The sequence below is a fragment of the Excalfactoria chinensis genome, chromosome Z, assembly GCF_039878825.1.
Source record: "Excalfactoria chinensis isolate bCotChi1 chromosome Z, bCotChi1.hap2, whole genome shotgun sequence".
In the NCBI taxonomy this organism is placed as follows: domain Eukaryota; kingdom Metazoa; phylum Chordata; class Aves; order Galliformes; family Phasianidae; genus Excalfactoria; species Excalfactoria chinensis.
In genome coordinates this window covers 9,825,704-9,845,517 of record NC_092857.1, presented here as the reverse complement: position 1 = coordinate 9,845,517, position 19,814 = coordinate 9,825,704, and the positions used below count along the sequence as shown (strand labels likewise).

The following is a 19,814-nucleotide window of genomic DNA, read 5'->3' as shown; positions in this document are numbered from 1 at the left end:
TCCAGACATGTCCCCTCTTGAAGCAACAGTGAACTTACAGTTAGAGCATGTTTCAGGTGCTGCCTTTGGAGAAGGGCATGCTTAGCCCTGGTCAGTAGCTCAGCGCTATGTGGCAGACAGCCCCATGGCTGGAGCACTCTGCAGTGAGTGCTGGAACTCTCCCAGAGGTGCCAGCAGCTACTAAGCAAGGAGATCTCTACTCATTTCCCAGCCTATGTGGTTGGGAGATGTTCAGAGTCAACAATGTAATTGGTGTACGACAGATAGACAAGACTGCAAGGTATCACCTTGCCAAAGGAGATGTTAAAGCTTTTACAGTGTAGCGTTGCTATGCAGTTTCTTAAGCCTCAGGTTTCTTTTAAAACTTCCATGAAGAACATTTGTTATCAAAACATATTTTATTTTTAATAGAGTAGCTAGAACACAGTAAGTATCCCCAATTAATATTTCCATCTTCTCTTGCAGTGACAGGAAGTCATTTCATCTTGCTCCATCTGTCATTGTTTAGAGGCCAGAAAATTTTACTACAAAGTTTGCAAGAAATGTCTGACAGAACATTTCTGCAAACCTGGTACATTACAAATAACTCTGTGGTTAACAGAGTTAGGAAAACTAGAATCATTTTACGTCAGGTTGAACAGGTGGTGTTAAAATTCCTCTTCAGCTTGTTTGGAACGAGAACGTTTCAGTTCCAGCAGTCTCTTCACAGTATCAGCAACTGTACGCTCACCATGCACCTTGTTATCTCTGGTACGGATGTTAACTGTTCCACTTGCCTTTTCCTTTTCACCAACAACTAGGAACAACCAAGATACAGAAAGATAAAATTACCACTTAAAAATCTCTTCCCAACTGTTCCCTTAAAACACTGTTGTATTTAACAAAAATTGTAAAAACTTAGCAACTAACATACCCTCCCAGGTCTCCTAGGAGGTCCCCCTCCTAGGTATTCCAACTTAGGTCTGTTAACAGCCAACAGCTTTATTTAATCTCCTGTCACCCAACAGACTTCAGTGTATTATAAATTTTCCTTACTCATGTTTTGCTATAAGTAAAATGAATAAGCCCAGTTTTATATTAAAGAGAGTGAGGAAGTTAAAATGATAAATAAGCATAATGCAAAAGCAAACATCAGAAACACAACCTGACTGCAAATAACCAAGAGCTATTAGTTGGCTTGTTCTTTACAAAAAGAAGACAGTCTAAAAGCAAAGCCCAAAGGTTTGCTAATTAAACACTGACAGATACCAGGATAATCTCTACATGCAGCATTATTAATGTGAAGTTTATGTAATGTACCTGGAGTTAGCTAAAGGATTGCATTTCTCCACTGAGTGGGAGATTCCTCAGCTGTAGCTACCTAAAAACTCTTTGAAACAGGCTTCGAACTTACATCAGGTGAGATTTTTTTTCCTGGTACTTTCATCACTTGTTTGTGGTTTTTAAACTAAATTCACAATCAAAATTAACAACCTGACTGACAAGTGACATTGATTTTAACATGTGTCTCCACACCACTGATCAGAAAACAGCAAAGGACTTTTTCTATAGCATCAATAATACCTTGAGCCACAAAACAGGCATCTTTTTCACTAAAAGACATACAAGCAAGGAACGCTCATCAAATGTACAGGGGAGACCTTCTGAAATGGAGTCTCTGGAGGAGCAAAGTGAACTAAAACACTACCATCTGCTCAGAGAGCCTCACTGAAAAGGTCAGCCAGTGTAAGATACAAACGCACTATACATTACCCAGAATAAAGTTATACTGTGCAAGTTGAGCATTTCTGATCTTCTTGTTCAGCGTGCATCCAGGATCTACATCAATATCCACCATTAACCCAGCATCATGGAATTGTTGTCTGACCTAGGAGAAAATGTGTTTAAACTGTTACAATAGTTCATCGTCACAGGATATCCTAATTGTGACCTGTCAAGTTAAGCAGGTCAAGCTTATCTGACCTCTCTAATGCACTATCATCAGCTTAAGCCCTGCAGATGAGCCTTGTTCAAAGCATGAAATGAGGTCTGCCATCATACACACTGGACTGCTAAGCATTGATGTGAACACTTCGTGTTTAGGACTAGTATCTATTTCAATTTGATACTGTGAATGGCAACAGAATGGTGAAGCTTTCAATTAAACGCTGTCTGTAAATTTTTATTTATTAATTTTGCAGACTATTTAATGTATCATGAGTTTGAAAGAAATACAAAAGAAAGTCTGCCAGATGCCAAAGATGCAGAGAATTTTCATCTTTCTTAACGCTCAGCAAGATAGACACTGATAGAGAGAACTGGAACCTGAAGTGCCAAAACCTCACAAAGATAAGCATTTGATATTGGAATTGCTAACATCTATCTCAGTTCCTCTTTAAAATCCATTTACATCTTCAGCAACTTACTGTCACGTCAATAAACAAATGAATACAGGCAAAGACCTAAAATAATTACTAATATTATTTGTCACAGGGAAATAACAGCTAAGTACTAAGTACAGTATATCTGAAATGGACCAAACAACAAAACCAAAACCACATACTTCACCTTTTGAGCATATTCATCACAAGTTGGTCCCACTGGTACTACCATTACTTGCTGTGGAGACAGCCAGAGTGGCCTTCAATAATCAAGAAAAAAAAAGTTAAGAGAGCTTTTAGTATTTTTCAGAATGGCAGAAACTAGTAACAGGTGAGACTAAAATCTACAGAAGAGATCCATTAAGCCAGCAGCTTATTTTGGGTGCAGAAGCACTGACAGCCCCATATTAAAGTTACAGTTCACCTTCCAAAAAACTAGAGCGTCTAAAATAACTGCAGGGTTGGCAAAAGTAATTTGGACCTGAAGACTAGAGTGACTCAATTATGTGTGTAAAATGTAGCACTAACTTCTTTACTAACAAATACTGGGAAAATATTTAACTTTTGAGTCTTGTCATCATCAGTGGGGTCACTATACTGCAGTAGGTAATTACCAACAAACTCTTTGCTAGGCATCAAACCTGGAAGAGCAAGGTGAGAGATACACACCTTGCATATGTTCAAGAATGGTACCACGTGCTACTGTATCCACTATTATTTCATATCTGAAGAAAGGGATTCAGAAAGAATTGCCTTGTGATACTCCTATGGTATACCTCTGTAGCAAGCAAGTAGTATGAACTCTACTGACAGTTGCATGCTTAGGGCTAATTTATCTTTCATATAAATGCATTTGCTCAAACTAAAATTTACTTTTCAATATTACCATTTGCCTCCATAGTTTTCAGTCAAAATCGCGATCATTCTCTCCACAGAGCCCAGGATAGCTCGGTGAATGATAACTGGCCTTGTCCTGTCATTACCATCATGGCTGTGAATAAAGTTAGATACACATATGAATAACAGAAAAGTTAAATTATATAGTAATTAAGAACATCAGCCTCTGTGCTTACCTGACAAAGGTGAGGTTAAATCTGATTGACAGCTGAAAGTCTAGCTGGATTGTAGCGCACTGGTGGTAGCGTCCAATGGCATCTTTAATCTGAATGTCAATCTTACAAAACAGAAGAACAAAACTTTTACCAGAATTTAAGATGAAGCACGCCGCTCCAAAAATAAATTCAGGTTAAGATGTTAGTCTTCACTCACAGAGTACAGTGAAAGTATATGTGGGTTTAGACAACACACTTTATACTACGTTATGATTTAAAATGACTTTTGGATTCTGATACAAACAATGTCAGACCTAAAAACAGGGTGAGCATATGGAGACAAGTCACTTTAGAAGGTACTACAATTAATATCTCAAGAGCATTTTTTGTGAGTTTGGTTGGTTTTTCACTGGACTTTCATGAGTCTTTTCATTGAGTAAACTCAGCAGCACTTTAAGGGAAGGAGGGCAGGTAAGGTTTTCGCTCCAAACTGAGCACTTGTTTCCAAAAATCCTGGACACAGGATGCACGTTGTATTGTTAAATAACCCACTTACCAAGAAATCACATTAATCACACATGGTCTTAATAAGAATTGTCTTTACTATAGATGCCTAATCTATTTATTGCATCTCACACTTTAATCTTGATTACACTTTGGACTGAAGTTGGACGAGTAGACATCTAGAAAACAGTCGATTTATATTATTGGAACCTCACTGATCTAGTGAATTTGGCCTCTTTCTTTATCTTTTTCCCAGCATGGCAATGCGTTTGATCAGTCTGTTAAATGCTGAAAGACAATGAAGTGCTGTTCTGAAGTCGCTTGGCAAAACAGTAACTGTCAAAATAGTTCTGCACTCTGAAGCCAGCATTTGTAACCACTCAGCTACAATTAAAGAAATCAAAAAAGGTTGTAAATTACATTTTTTCTGATAGAAACTCAAACCATCCATTTACAGAACACAAAAAATGCTCTATCCTGAACACAGAGGTTCTCTTCACAGTGCAACTTTAACCAGTTCACATTAAGACCAAGGCAAAAAGCTATACGTTTGCTTGCTTAACCTTACGCTTGGCTCCTAATACACTAGAGCTAAAGTAAATTAAGGTTAACAAGGGAAAGTGTTCCTGCAGCTATTTGCCTCCTTTCAAATGAGCTGAGGAAATGACTGAATCTTGTTTGCATTTCACATTATGAATGATAAGCTGTTACAGAACGTTCCACCTACAACCCATAAAATGAAATTGATTCAATCAGCATACAAAGACAAAAATCAGAACTAGTTTACTACATGACTGAATGCAAACGCAGATTAAATTTGTATCTATTAGGGAAACACTTACAAGCAACACTGAAAGGTTTTGTGCCCTCATGCTCAAAGATATCAGAAAATTTCTACAAATCTCTACTTCATCTGTACAGCTGAAGAAGCTCTTACAAAGACACACAAACTATGCAAAGGTCTTTCTTAATACCAGAGCCCACCAGCAGTGCTAATAAGCCATGTTAGTAAAGGCAACATTTTTCAGAAATCTGTTTAATAAACTTAATTACAATTGATTATTTATCCCTTTATTACTTTCTTTTCCTAAATAAGAATACAGGTTTAGGATTTTCTTTTTGCTTGTATTCTACAGGATTATTGTATTATGATTCATTCACTGACCACTCAAATGAGCATTTCTAACACACTACACTGATCTAACAGTGCCACCTTCTGTTCATACTTCTCATAAACCAACTCCAATTTAAGCAGCAAATAAAGCTACGTAAAAGATCACAGAGAATTTTCCCTCTCTTAAGTAAACCAGGAACTTAGGTCACTGAGAAAACAAACAATTTCAGCCAGAAAACAGCTTGATAATATATACATATATTTATGATTATCTGATATGTATACATGTAAATACATACTCACATATATACACAGATATACTAAAACAAACACAAAAAAACCAAACAGTAATCATCACAAAAAAAAAAAACAACAGCAAGAAACAAACAAGCCCACACCTTCCTTCCTACTTTAAGCCTTTTACAATCTCTGCTTATACCAGTCTGTCAGTTTAAGAATCTGTTTTGCTTTTTATCCTCCAGCCAAAACTGAACAGCACCAATGCTTCAGAAACACAGACTAGCGCTGAAAAATTTAGCTGTAAAGTTACACTGGTAGGGAACGTGCAGGACAGATTGAAAGTAAAGGCTGTCTTTTTGACAAAGATGGTGAGTAAAAAAATAAGAGCATCACACCACTATTTTCTATGTAAGATATGAGAAACAACGTATCTAACAGAAGTAACCATCTATCTCTACCATTTTTATTTCCTATGTTCTTAAATGTATTTATTTTTTTAACTCAAGTACTTCAGGTGTTACTTATTCAAAGTCTTTGTCCTGGTCGGGTATTTGTCTGAAGTTGTCTATAAAACATTCTGTATAAACACATGCCAAACACTTTTCTTTCCAAGAAATTCTATAGTCGGCATAATTCTATAAAGACAAAGACTTCAGTGTTTCTTTCTGCCTGTCTGCTGTACCCTGAAGAACAGTATTTGCATGCTATCACAATTGCTAAGATTACAGAAGCATAACTGGAACGAAAGGAATTGTAATACCTTTGTGTACTTAAAATTAAAATCCCAGCCCAGCTAGAAGTTCGTAGCAACACACCAACCTTAGGTCCATAGAAAGCTCCATCACCAGGGTTCAACTCCCACTTCTCACCAAAGTCATTAAGGCTGTTCTCCAGTTGCTAGAGATAAAGAATATATATATCCAGTGTTTCTCACTTCTCACATGCTGCTGCAGCCATCTAACACTGGCTGTGTTAGGTGAGAGTCTCTCATCTAACTCTCATTATTTCTCATTATTTCTCCATTGCTGCAACAACATCTCTGCACGTTCCTACCAACTCATTTATGTTTTGATAAAACGAAGTTTTGCAAGAGACTCAGGTTTAAAAAAGTTCAAACTGAAACTAACGCATACACTTTTTAAGAGGCCAAACAAGCAGCATTAGATAAGAAACAAGAACTCTTTAAGAAAAAGTTTGTAAATACTGAGGGAGAATCCATCCCTAACATCTGTTCATACCCCATCTTATTTCCACCACTGCACCAGCAAGGGCTAATGCTTTAATAATGAAAATGCTGCGTTTTCTGGCAGATACCTCAAAATCTTACCACGAGGGCTGTTAGTTCTTTTCATCCTTTTCCCCTCCTCCCCCCCTCACTCCCACTGTTTAGTTCATCAAAAATGCAGAAGAGAAAGGAGAAAGACAATGTGATTCTGACATGGAAATCACTTCTGTACAGAGAGCATACTGTCCATACACAGCATATTAAGAAAGCTATTTTATTATGCAGCCGGAACTGACGACAGTTATTAAGATATATTTCTTATGTACATCTGCCACACTATCTCCCAGAAAGGCAATATGCCCTTACGGAACTTGCAGCTGCAGCCTTGCTTTCATACAGAAAAGTAATAAAATTACTGTTTACCTTCTCAGCTCGATTCCACACTTCAATATCTCCCAGATACTTTTCAGGACGAGTAGAGAGATTCAGTTTAAAGGAAAACCCAAAGACATCATAAACAGCACGCAAGAACTGTAGACAACTCTTTATCTCCTCTTCTATCTACATAAGAATGGAAATACAGTCTGAACTGTTGGAAATTCAGCTATTCTGATTTTAACACCCAATTTCACTTAACAGCAGACCGTACCTGTTCCACAGAACAGAATATGTGAGCATCATCCTGCTGGAACCGACGTACTCTAGTGAGTCCTGTCAGAGCTCCTGACAGTTCATTTCGATGCAGAACACCAAAATCAGCCAACCGCAATGGCAGCTCACGCCATGATCTTGGACGATGATCAAACATAAGGCTGAAGGAAAAGTTCATTACTTGAAACTCATCCAGAATCAAAATTCTACTGCCAACAGGAAGCAGCCAGCACCTAAGCAAATGCCCACACTGCCAGAGATGTCATATGATTACAACAATCACTTATGTCTAGGGTTTTTTTCCAGGAAAATTAATCAGATGCTTTTACACAGGCAGGAGGATTCCTCCACCTCACACAGTGATAGTAGCAACTCCTGAAGTGAGCACTGAAACCTGGGTGGCTACATTGCCACAAAACAGGCAGTACCCTGGTAGCCAGTTTGGCTATGTAGATTTTGCAGCATGAAGGTAAGCTTTAGTTCTGAAACAAAATCACTGTAATGGCAGAAAGAAAAAAAAAAACAAAAAAACAAAAAAACAAAAAAAAAGACATTTCTTGGGGTCCCTGCAGAAAGAGCTCACAGATAACAAGACTCATAATTATAATACTCCTGACAAGGATTTTTGTTGTGTTTGTTTGTTTGATAATCAACAGAAAATCCAATCCAAAGATCATGTGCATTTACCAGTGTCCTGGACAGTTCATAGGCTTCAGAGCAAATATTTCTTTCTCCACTTCAAAGGAAAACATGTTTTCACTGTAATGCTGCCAGTGCCCTGAAGTCATCCATAGTTTACTGTTGAAAATATTCGGAGTGACAACCTCTTGGAATCCACGTTTTCGATACTCACTCTAAAATAAACCCAGTACATAAAATAACCAATAAGCAAACAAAAGCAATGGTACTCAGGCTTTGTTCTGCAGCCATGAAAATAGAGTCCAACACTAAAGAAAAAAGAAGGAAAAAAAAAGAAAAACAAGCTGGAGTTGGTAGCACACCACCCTTCCATCAAAAATTTCTCTGTAGTAAGCAAGAAGAACAAGTTCCTTCCAACCAAGCAAAACCACAGTCTCTAATTACTCCATGACACTTAGTAGTATACTACAGTCCAAATATCTAATAATAAGACACAGAGATATTTACATTTTGCAACAGGTAGGTCAGGATTTTTTAGTCATTTTTCAAATAACTAGCTCAGCATGTCCAAGTCACAAGGATCAGTGAAACAACAGTAGAGTGAGCTTAGCTCTACTTTGGGTTGTCATTATCACTGTTTTAACTGCAGTGATAAAAATATAACTTGGCAGACACTGTTAAAACACCAGTTGTAAGAAACTGGGTTCCTTCAGTTCCACAGCTTATGTGCTAGGAGCTTTAGCAGCCCTTCATTTCAAGACAATTCATGATGCTACACTGTTGTATACAGCATACTTTTATGTAGTTTTTCTAAAGTTTAAGCACTTCCTTCCATAAGACAATTTCCAAAGACTTTACTTACCCGGATGAATTCAATTAAGGTATTATATATGTAAGCTCCTTTTGGTAAGAAAAAACAGCTACCAGGGCTGAGCTCATGAAAGAAAAACAGTTCTTGATCCTGCAGAAAAATATTGGAAAAACTTAGTACTTGTACAGCCATTTTTTTCAATAAACATTTACAAACAAATTAGTACTGTCTGGGCACCACCAAGGTTTAAAATAAAATAAAATGAAAATCAGTAACAATAGACTGGTTGCATTTCACTACTTGCAACCCCATCAGTATCCATATGGGAAGGAAACTGCTTAATTTTCTGTTCTATTGTAAGTACTCCAAAAATTCAGGTTCACGTGCAATTCCTAGCTGCATGCACACAGCACCCTTGCCCCTGACAAACAATAACTGAATAATTAGAGAGCTGCAGAAGCAAATATTAATTATATATGTGGACTATAGTTGGCTAATGTTGTGAAAATCTAAGCACAGATTTCAAGACATTATTCTGCAATTCTGCGTATTCTGCAATTTTTCCTGATGCCCAAGCAGTAGACCTTTTAATAACATTCAAAGCTACCTATATATATATATATATTATTTATTTATTTAAAAAAAAAATAATAATAATAATAAATGTTTATAAAACACATTACCACACAGAATGCCTCACCCGTCCTATTTTCCTGTGATCTCTGTTCTTAGCCTCCTCCTGGAATTTTTCCCATTCCTTCAACATTTTTGCATCTGGGAATGAAATTCCATAGATTCGCTGGAGAGATTCCATATCAGCCTTGCCTTCCCAGTAGGTAGATGAATTCTGTGCATGAAAAATAAATGAAACAGTGAAGAAAAGAAAGAGCCTGAGCGTTTCATTGCTCCTGTCTGTTGTAAAAGGCACACATAATAATTTAACAAACTGCTGTTAAATATAAAATAACTATGGCACGAAGAGAGTTTTAATCACAAAAACACAGCGCTGTTGAAAAAAATGCACAAAGAAGAGCTAAACTGTAAAAACTGGTTTCAAGTTCTACACGGTCCTTTTCTTCCTCAAGTCTACTATCTCCCTCTGGAGCCATCCTGTTTCATCTATTCTAATGAGCTATAACCATCAGCTGAGCCTGCGCTAAAACAAGAACTCTCACTGATACACTTCAACCAAGAATTAAGCCACATCCACTTCCCAAAATGTTCTGGAGATGATGTCCCTGGCCATCTATTTGGTCTTCACATCAATTAAATACCATTCCTACAGAACACAATCCTTTGCCAGTTGATTAAATTGAGTTTACAGCCAGGTTATCCACTTCATGTTATGTTCTTGGATAATCCTCTGCTGTATTGCCCAAACACAGCAACACACTGTCAATGAACACATTTGCCTAGGATAGTTTCACCTCCTACCTTATGAATTTTTATGCTCTTTATCTTGCCAGTATGTCTAACATGAGGTCCTCTGCATAAATCTATCAAGGGACCACATCTAAGAATAGAAAAAAGATTTGTTTAGTATACTTAATCATAGCAAATTATACCAAATAGTATTACATATACATAGTTACCTGTATACCGTTGTAGTTGGAGTATTGACCTTCTCATTCAGGATGCGACACTTGAATTTGTTATACTGAGAAGAAGAGCACCATACACATGTTAACTTCTTGTTACGCAGCAGAGCTGACCAGCAGATTAAGCTTTTTGCAAACTTGATGCTACAGTACATCAAAAGACACTTTGCTATATAGCATGGTGCTCCAGTTGAACAGAGTATCAAGCAGTACCTGAGGAATCTGATCCAACTTCAGTAATGACATTGCCCTGAGCACAAGAGTGGACTATTAAGGCCTCTTCCACTTTGAATAACATTGATACTCTTTAAAGTCTTAATAGAGAAAACTAAGTAACCTCTATCTGAAGAACACCAGGGAACTGTTTACAGCTAGTTACAAAAGAGAAAAGATGAGATTTTATTCTTGCTTGAACTTTCCCAGATTACACCTCTCTTAAAAAAATATTTTATGAAGCTTTCTGAATGCACCAGCATATACAGTTTAGTATCAGCACAGTATTTTACCACGGCCAGTAAAATACAACTGCACATTTGTAAACTTACATCTGTGGGAAATAAATTAAAAATGCCAATTCAAACATATTGCCAAGGTCACGGTGACCTACAATTCTCACAGCTGGAGAAAAATCTAATGCATCTCTGAGAATCTAAATGATACATTTGGTTATTTATTTATTAGGTTAAATATCACAAGTGAGTTTGTAAAAACACATCTATGAAAACTACTTTGAAAGACCTTCCTCTATCACTAACAGAAAATATGGCTGAAGTTAAAAATACTTAAGAGTGTATGAGCATGGTGTGATAACAGCACTCAAGTACCTACCTTAAACATTTCAAGTAGTGCTTCCTTCTTAACTTCCAGTCTTTCAAAGGGTTGCTTTTCCTTCATGATCTTTTTGCACAGTGTTTCCAAAGCAGAGAAGTCATTACTTGATACACCCCTAAAATAAACATGTAGAAGAGCACATCATTCTCACTTCCACTTTCTCATCTGTTTGCAAGTAACACAAACTTTGATACAACTGTTGTCTCACTCAACTGCTAAAGAAGAAAAAACATAAAACCTACCCATCCTCAAGGAACATGTCGTAATAAAATCCATTTTCTATTGGTGGTCCATAGCACAAACATCCACCATAGATTCTCTCCATAGCCTCACCCATTATGTGAGCGCTTGAGTGCCAGTATACCTAATGGAAGTCAAAAAAAAAAAAAAAAGAAAAAAAAAGGGGGGGAGAGGGTAAGTCCAAATATGCACAACACATTTCTGAGTATTTTAAACAAAACCTTTTCTGAACACTTGCTTCCCAGAGTACTTCATACAGACCCCGCATTACAGAAGTCTTCAGAACAGTAATGAGTGGCCCAGAAACACTCCTATGCCAATCTCCAGTATTTCTAAAAAGTAATGCTGGATTTTATTTTACTTTACATTATTTCAGTCTGTAAAATTAAAACTCTTATTTCCAGCCACTGTTGAAATGATTGATTCAGATTTGTCTAGAAGCCAGGAAATTAATCCAACATCTTTTTTTCTATCAGTTTCAATGGATTGGCTCTGCTGACACAGAATAAACATAAAGGTGCACTTGCAACATAAGGCCATGGTCCTACAAACACTTACAGTTTGGGAAGTCTTGCATTGATATCAAACAGTTTAAAGCTAAAGCCCGCTCTTTATCTTGTAGTGCACCTGAAGGGTTAGCAAAGTAAAGATAAACCTGCAAGATTTAACTCTGCTCAAATCAGAGAACATCAGTATTACAGAAGTCATCATTTAGTTGGTATGAAAATGCTGTTTGAATGCAAGATCCCTGCTGTAATGTATCTGCAGCTTCTTATATCAAATAACTTTTTCCAAAAGACAGAATTTACAAATTTACTGGGTATCTACACTTAAAAGAATGAATAGCCAAAGAAAATAGGTACTTCAGTATATTTAAAAATAAAAAATGAACACAGGAGCAACTTATTCAGCACACTGACATTTGCACTAGGAATTCTGTACTCAACACTGCTTGTGCAGTCAGTGCTAAATTGGATGGTTCATAAGATTTACTTAACATTAAGGCTGCAAATATTGCACACTTTGCATAACTACAGCAACAGTTAGCACACTTCATAATGAATGCACAGCAAAATATACATTGTCTGCAATACCATGTCTTCCTAAGGAACCATTTTGAAAATGGAGATGTACATACACAGTGTATCTTTTTCCTCCTCCTCTCCTCCTTTGAGCACAGTTATGATGCTAGTATCTGCTGGAGGCTGGGTTTAATGCAAATCGAAAAGCAAACAAATTTCATTTAGCAGACACTCACTGCTTGAGCCTCTTCATCCTCAAACTTGAGTAGCTCCAAGGTGCAGTCCTCCTCCAAAGGACGGTCTAGATCCCAAACCATCTTATTCACTTTAGCAATAACAGTGTTGTCAGCTAAGCCTTGACTGAAAAAAAACAGAAAAACAAAACAAAAAACCCATAGTATTATTGTTTCTAATGCAGTCATTCTACAGTTAGACTTCCTCTTGGAATAAAGGAAAGCCTTTTTCCCTAATCAAGAAAACAAAGCAGATTCTAATGACTAAGTATTAAAGCATTAATTAACAATAAAATAATGGTATTTCACCTCTAGGAATCACCCAGCTTTCATAATTTTGACTAAGAGTGTCCAGCATGCGCTGTTCAAATCCACCCCACAGGATATGAGAGTCACCTGGAGATGTGCTCTTTCTGACAGGTATTCACCCATGCCAATAAAAGTGCAGTTAAGGAAAATACGTTTCTAATGTTAGCTGACTCGAAAAGCCAACTGAAGCATCACACAAATGATCTTAGCCAGGCCTATAGAAACTAATTTTGCATTTGTTAACGTTAATGATCACAGCCACAACTTGCAGATGTGGATCAGCCTAAAAATCACTAAGTATATAATTGAATAGAATCATACCTAATTCCACAAGCAATTTGATAAGGTGTTGTCTTCCAGGACTCAGCATCAACCAGCTTGCCATCAGGTAATGTAACTTTAATGGGTTTACTATCATTAGCAGCTCGTTCTGCAAGAAGTGCATCGTGCTCAGCTTTAAGTTTATTGTACATCTCTAAACGCTCATTGATAAATGCAGGCCAAGGATTCAGCTACACATGAAGAATAAAAGCACATTCAACATATTAATACCACACAATGTCAAGAATGTGAACAGTATGCATATCCTTTTCACAAAGGCCTATGTGACTGTCTACAGCTATGTGTGTGCTATGACTTAACAGCCAATTATTACAACTACAGAGTAACATTATACACTGTGCATCTCTTTAATACACTTACAAGATACATTAATGAACTACTAGATAGTTTATTAACCTTGTGCTTAAACTTGTAGTAAGTGCTACCTTGATACAGAACACGAGGAACAAAACAATTTGAAAAGGTTGTTGAGCACATCCTGCACTGACGTCAGGCTGCCAGTGCAGGCACTGAGGTGCGGATGGCTGTCAGCTCAGAGCAATCCAGCAGCTCTGTGCCTACTGTGTACTCACACCAACCACAAACACAGAAACGACACAGTTTCTCTGATGGGCTTTCATTGCCCCATAGACCTGTTACCTATCTCCTGCTGCTGGTAGGATGCACAGTGGGCTGCATTACGAAGCAGCACCCAGAGAAATCAGAGCTGCTCTCCCATGACAACAGTATAACCTGCTGTCAAGAGCAACACAGCCACTTCCTGGCAAACTTTGCTGAAGTAAGAAATAGCAGGGAAAGGAATTACCGCAACAGCAAACAAACAGACCAGAGGGACGGCATGCAGCAAAGTCAGCAGTACTCAAAACTACACCTTTCAACGCCCCGTGGCCTGACAGCTGCTCACCTCCACGCGCCCTTCATCGCCGGACGCTTCTTTCATTTTCTTCTTCCCGCAGTCCGCCTTTTTGTCTCCCCCAGCGTTTACCTACACCGGGGAACACACACAACTCCTCATCCTCCAGCAGATGCTTGCACTCTACCCCAGCCCCACACGATGAAGCACGGCCCTGCGAAGCCCGCCCAGTTCTCTTAGTACGGAGCCAATCCCACCGCCCTCTCCTCGAGTCCAGAGCACCCCTTCATGGAAGGCTCATATGAAGGGAAAGAATTGTGCCTGCCCTCCCCGGCCCTGCCGCTCCTCCCCAAGCCTCCGCACGGCCCCCGGGCGCGATGAGGGAGAGCAGAGACAGACAGACCCCCAGCGCTCCCCGCCGCACGCCCCATGGCGGCGCAAGGCCCACCTGCCCGTCAGCGCTCGCCATGGCCGCAATGTGGAAGGGGCGGATGCGAAAGGCAGAGAACGACGCGGCGCAGGCGCGGCCCGGCCGCCGAAGCTGATGCAACCGGGGGCGGCTTCGCCGAGCCCAGCCAATGGGGCCGAGCCGAGTCGAGCCGGGACCGGAGCTGAGGCGTGCCCAAGTGGTCGCGATGGCTCCCGGCGGCGGAAGGGGGAGGCGGTCCTGTCAGTGGCCATGAGAGCAGGAAGCGGGGCGGGGTGTCATCGCCGCTGCATCTGCGGCGTTGCCGTGTTCTCTAGTCTGGGCCGCCGCGGTCTGCCGAGGGGTTGGCTGCTTTGCAGTCTCACTCTGATCCCCTTATCTCAGCCAGAGAGTCCGTTAAGGATGAATTAACCAATTAATAGTGTTGTTTTCTGTATAAAAATAAACAGTACTTCCATTTAGGAAGGGTGCTTTGTCTTGGTGCGTTCTGACGGCCGTGGGCTCCTGGAGTTCCTCCTGTTGAAGGCCCTTAGGTTTGTCTGGTAAACTCAGCCAGCAGTCAAGTGACCTGGTATAAGGAAGGCATTTGTTACAAAATGCTGCACTTCAAAGAAATTTGTGTGCAGTTCTTATTGGAAGAGATCTTGGAAGAGTCAACATCGGAGGTCAGGAATACAGCCCCATCCACTGGGTGCCTGACATCCCTTCTGCTTCCTGGTGTACAAAGGCATGCGTAGGGTGGTTCCCCTTAATCTGCAACAATGCTTTGGGATTAATTCAGCCAAAATATTCCTATATGAATGTCAGAGGACCTCAGAGTCTTTGGCTTTTGGTGCTTTGAGGAAAAAGGTGAGAATAGTTAGGCAGGTTTGTTCGGTTTTCTGTTGATATAACCATGACAGAGGCAGTTTAGAGAACATCACTGCATTGTTTGACCACAAGTGTGGGAGCTTGAAATACAAATCTTCTTATGTGTTTAAAACAGTCAAAAAGGAAGGTGTAGTAAATATGAGATTAAAAGACAAAAGCAAGTCTCTTAAATACACCTGAATAATTTATTTGATGTCTAAAAGTAAAATATCAACAGAATAAGGATTGGAAAAAACTTCCTTTCACACCTTCAACTAACAATGAAGGTGTCTTGTAGCAACACAGTATAATAATTACAAAGATATATATATTTTTATATACTAATTTTTTAGATTTGCTGTATCTTCTAAATTGCTTTTTGTGTTTTGAATTCCAGATGGCTAAGGGAGAACACACTGTAAAACTTACAGGTGAATTATCTTACAGAAACCTGTGCTGATACTGCTAAAGAAATGACAAAGAATAATTCAACATTTGGAAAGAGCCGCAGGAAAACTGTGTCTTTAGCCAGAAGATGGCAGCAGTGAAACATGCCGAGTTGATTGGAAAAAGGAATTGCAGAGTATACCGTGTTCATAACTTTTGATTTTAGATGATGAGATTTAGGGCATAAGACAAACAAACAAACAAACAAACAAACAAAAAGCTTACTGGTGAGTGTTTTCCCGGCTTTACTCTTAAGCAGCATAATTAAATAGATGTTTTTGAACTCACCTAGGTTCAAAGCCAGTTTAATTATTTGAATGTGCTTTAGTGATTATCACCAAGTGAATGTTTGGATGTATTTGCTTATTTTGAAATCTGTTGGAAGACAGTGTTGGAGAGTTTGATTGGAATTAGAATTTGGTTTCTGTTTTGTTTAGGAGAACTAGAAATAGGTATAGAAAGGCTGAAATATAGAAATAGCCACCTGTTTATATCGAAGATTTAAAATATGTTATTAGAATCAAGGCCTAGTGAACTACCAGAAGCCCACATCAAGGAAAGAGCATTCAGCTCCTATTAAAAAATAATGCAGACAGGAGAATCTCAGCGTTGAGAGTAAAAATCTTTTTGTGCAGTTTTCTGTTGTATTAATTTCAACTGGACTGATGTAACAAAGCAGCAGCCTTCTCAAAAGTTCAGTGAAGTGAGAATAGAAATCCTAAAGTTAACACATAAAGGAAAAATTAAGGAAGATGACATTAAATGTCAAATACCTGTGAAAATAAATGAAGTCTTGATTCAAACTGGCACATGCTAGGGAAACCGAATTAAAGCATTTGCCATTTGGTATTTGTTCAACATTAATGGCTTTATTCTCAACATAAAATTGTTATATTTTTAGGAGGATAAGAAAAATGACTTGTCTCGTGCAATGAAATGACCCAGTTTCATTTTGTCTCTATCTAGGACAGCTTCACATACAAGTCATAGCATTATGTATTCCTTGGTGTACCAGAGGATGTGCCTAAGCCTTCTAACCATTATATTTCTCCCAGAAGAAACGCTTCTTCACTCTTGCTATGGAGCAGATCAGTTCCAATAGCAGCAGTCCCCACGCTATCTGTAGAGTGGAAGCACACTCTGCGCAGTGGCGGCTTATACTATCTCTGTCTGAGTGCAGGTCTTCTTCAGTTTTCCTGCTTGCCTCCTTCATACCTGGAGCTATGAGGATAATGCATCCAAATTGCTCAGTGCTGATTCAGGTTCAGTTTGTTATCTACCACCAAGCTTGATAGCTTTTCTTGTTTTTGTTTTTTAAATTAAAGTAACAGCATAGGTTGTGTTTGATCAAATGTGGGAGATATCCAGTTTCTTTGTTCATAGTTACATATGCTAAGATCATAGGTTAAAATTTTTTGGTGAAACTTAAAACCAAGGTTCATTCCTTGACACTGCAGCAAAAGACTCCCACTAGGATTAGTTAGGCTTCATAAAAATGTGGGACGATGGGTGATATTTTTTTTTCTTGAATAAAATCTAGAGCCTCCTGCCTCTTAGTAACAAACATGCCAGTGGTAATTTGTGTATCAAGTTTCCCTTATACTTTAGAATTAACCCTGCTTCACTTGGCTGAAAAGTTCTAGCTTACTTACAGTTAAGTCAACAATATGTTGTTATCTCGCAGCATGAAAAGTCATCAGTCTTCGCTCAGTCAAAGTTAGGTCTTTCCTATGTTATTTCCATAGAAATCATGCATGTGACTTTGAGGGGGGCAAGTTATTAACCCAAGTGGCATATTCGGGATTAAGTCACTTTTCCAAACTTCTGCATTTACAATAAAAAGTCCACTTTACATTATCACTAAAAAGATTTGCACTTTAAAGTGTTAAAAAAAAAAACAAAACCACAAATATTATGAGTTGTGAGATGAAGATTCAGAGCTCCTACCTTCCATTTCTTGTTTAGTTTAGATAAGATTGTGAGGCAATATTTTAAAAGGGAAATAAAATGTTAGTATCATTGCATACTCAGGAGAAGAAATGACAAACTGCAAAGATTAAAAGCACATTTTTAACTGTCCTTAATTGCACCTTAGACTATTGCAATGAATGATGTTAAAAATCCAACTGGATTTTTTTCCATACTCCTGACTCTTGGACATGTTTTTTATTTTTTGCTGCTAATTTAAAGTAGCTTTTACTGTAAATGAGTATCATAAAGCTATTGTACTAGAATAACATTCTTTTCACTATATATGGAATTTTCCAGAATTGAAAATCTTATATGATGACATTTTATTTCTAACAAAAGATTTTTTACCATCATCATTCATTTTAATGTGTATTTCAGAATTAAAAGTCTGAAAGTGTGCTTTATTTCATATACATACATGTGTATTTTATTACTGTTTTTTATAATAAAAGAATTCCAATTTCTGAGGAGCTTCTTTTCCCCATAGATTTAAATGACATCTTTTTTTTTCCTAAGAATAATATTTTCCCATAATAGCAGACCATACTTACATGATATCTGTGCAATGAAAAGTTAAATGATATAACATATATAATAAAAAATAATAGGCATGATCAGTCTTCCTGATGTGATTTGCATGTTGCGAAGACCATTCTGTTTCTTTGCCTCCTGTATGGGCAGAGCCTTCCACACCATGGCACAGGTATGATGACATGACGCACAAAGGCATTTCCTTTGTAACATGATAAGGAAGAAATGCGTTTTCAGAACCTTCACCCAGTGCAATCCATAAACATCCATTTTCTATGTTCAGTTTCTAAATTAGGCAATTTCTTCATATCACTGGAAGCGATTTCCAAATACCAAAGAAAAAGGAATACTCGCTTTAACTTCTCTGGCACATTCTCTCAGATAGTTTTGGGGAGAAATGGCAGGTAATGTAGGGAAAAAAGTTGTTGCATTCTAGGTTTTTTGTTTGTTTGTTTTTGTTTTTGTTTTTTTGTTGTTGTTTTGTTTTTGTTTTTTGTGTTTTTTGTGTTTTTTTTTTTTTTTATTTCCCTTTCATCATATTTTCCATGCAGTTAGGATACATCTTCACACATTTTCAGTGTCATTTATTTTATTGGCCAAGTATGTTTCTAGTTTCTCGTTTTAGGCATGACCCAAATGTTCTGGTGATTTTCTCATGAGCATCCTTTTTTAATGACATTTCATGAACACATCCCAATAATATTGCTTCAATTCAAAACACTGAAGATGCTCCAAATGAGGCCATCTTCTACTGTGAATTTTGTCAAACCTCTCTTGATGACTAATGTATAGGCATTTTTCTTTGTGTCCTTACTATTCAGCATCTTAGTAAACTAATCTAAATTGGTAAATTATTTCAAGATTTTATAACTACAGAGATGGAGGATAGAACATTTTCCTTATTTTATGGGAACTACCAGAAGTTGGATATTTGGGGCATTCAATACTAGATAAGGGGAAGAAGATACTCTGAGAGGAGTTTAAAATTTGATTTATCCACAGTCCACCTGGAAAAATGAAGAGAGGTGTCTTGGCAATAATATTCAACAGAAGAAGCAGCTGATCACTATCTTTAAACCATCAGTTCCATTTGGAAGGAGTGTAGCATCTCTTTGCAGTCTTTTCTTTTCTAGACTAAGCAAACTTAACTTTTTACCTTGTCTCACAAGACATGGTTCCTGACTCTTGTTCTTCCCTTCTGAACTCTCCCATTTATCTGTGTTTCTCTAGTAACAGTGCTCCAAGAGAGAAGAGAGGACTATTGCTCATACCTGACATGAAGCACTTCTGATAATTTAACAGCATCATATCCTTCACTAATTTTCAGTTAATTGTCAGCCCAGTATTTATTTGGGCATGTTCACAAACTCCTAACGTGTACCCCTTCCTTATACAACCTCATGACTTTTTGGACTAGAACCGGGAGAGAATGTACATGAAATTTCTGTCCGGTTTAACTCGGGTAGACATAGCTGTAGTACATTTTTTTTCCAAATATGTATGCCAGTTTCATCTAGCCATGCAAGAGTTCACTAAGCTAATTCAGTCTATACTGTTGCTGTCAA

At 38.1% G+C, this 19,814-nt stretch overlaps 1 protein-coding gene across 1 annotated transcript; it reads right to left on the bottom strand.

The window, feature by feature from the left end:
* Positions 1-385: 385 nt before the first annotated feature.
* Positions 386-14,597, bottom strand: TARS1 (threonyl-tRNA synthetase 1). Its single transcript, XM_072359237.1, has 19 exons — positions 14,473-14,597; positions 14,076-14,156; positions 13,151-13,341; positions 12,524-12,647; positions 11,268-11,389; positions 11,023-11,140; positions 10,189-10,253; positions 10,031-10,109; positions 9,297-9,443; positions 8,648-8,746; positions 7,834-8,000; positions 7,145-7,307; positions 6,919-7,056; positions 6,090-6,167; positions 3,434-3,534; positions 3,247-3,351; positions 2,548-2,620; positions 1,753-1,867; positions 386-796 (listed from the first exon to the last, which is right to left on the bottom strand). The coding sequence occupies exons 1-19, from the start codon at positions 14,491-14,493 to the stop codon at positions 648-650; spliced, it is 2,136 nt and encodes a 711-aa protein (XP_072215338.1). The 5' UTR covers positions 14,494-14,597; the 3' UTR covers positions 386-647.
* Between the last annotated feature and the right edge of the window lie 5,217 nt (positions 14,598-19,814).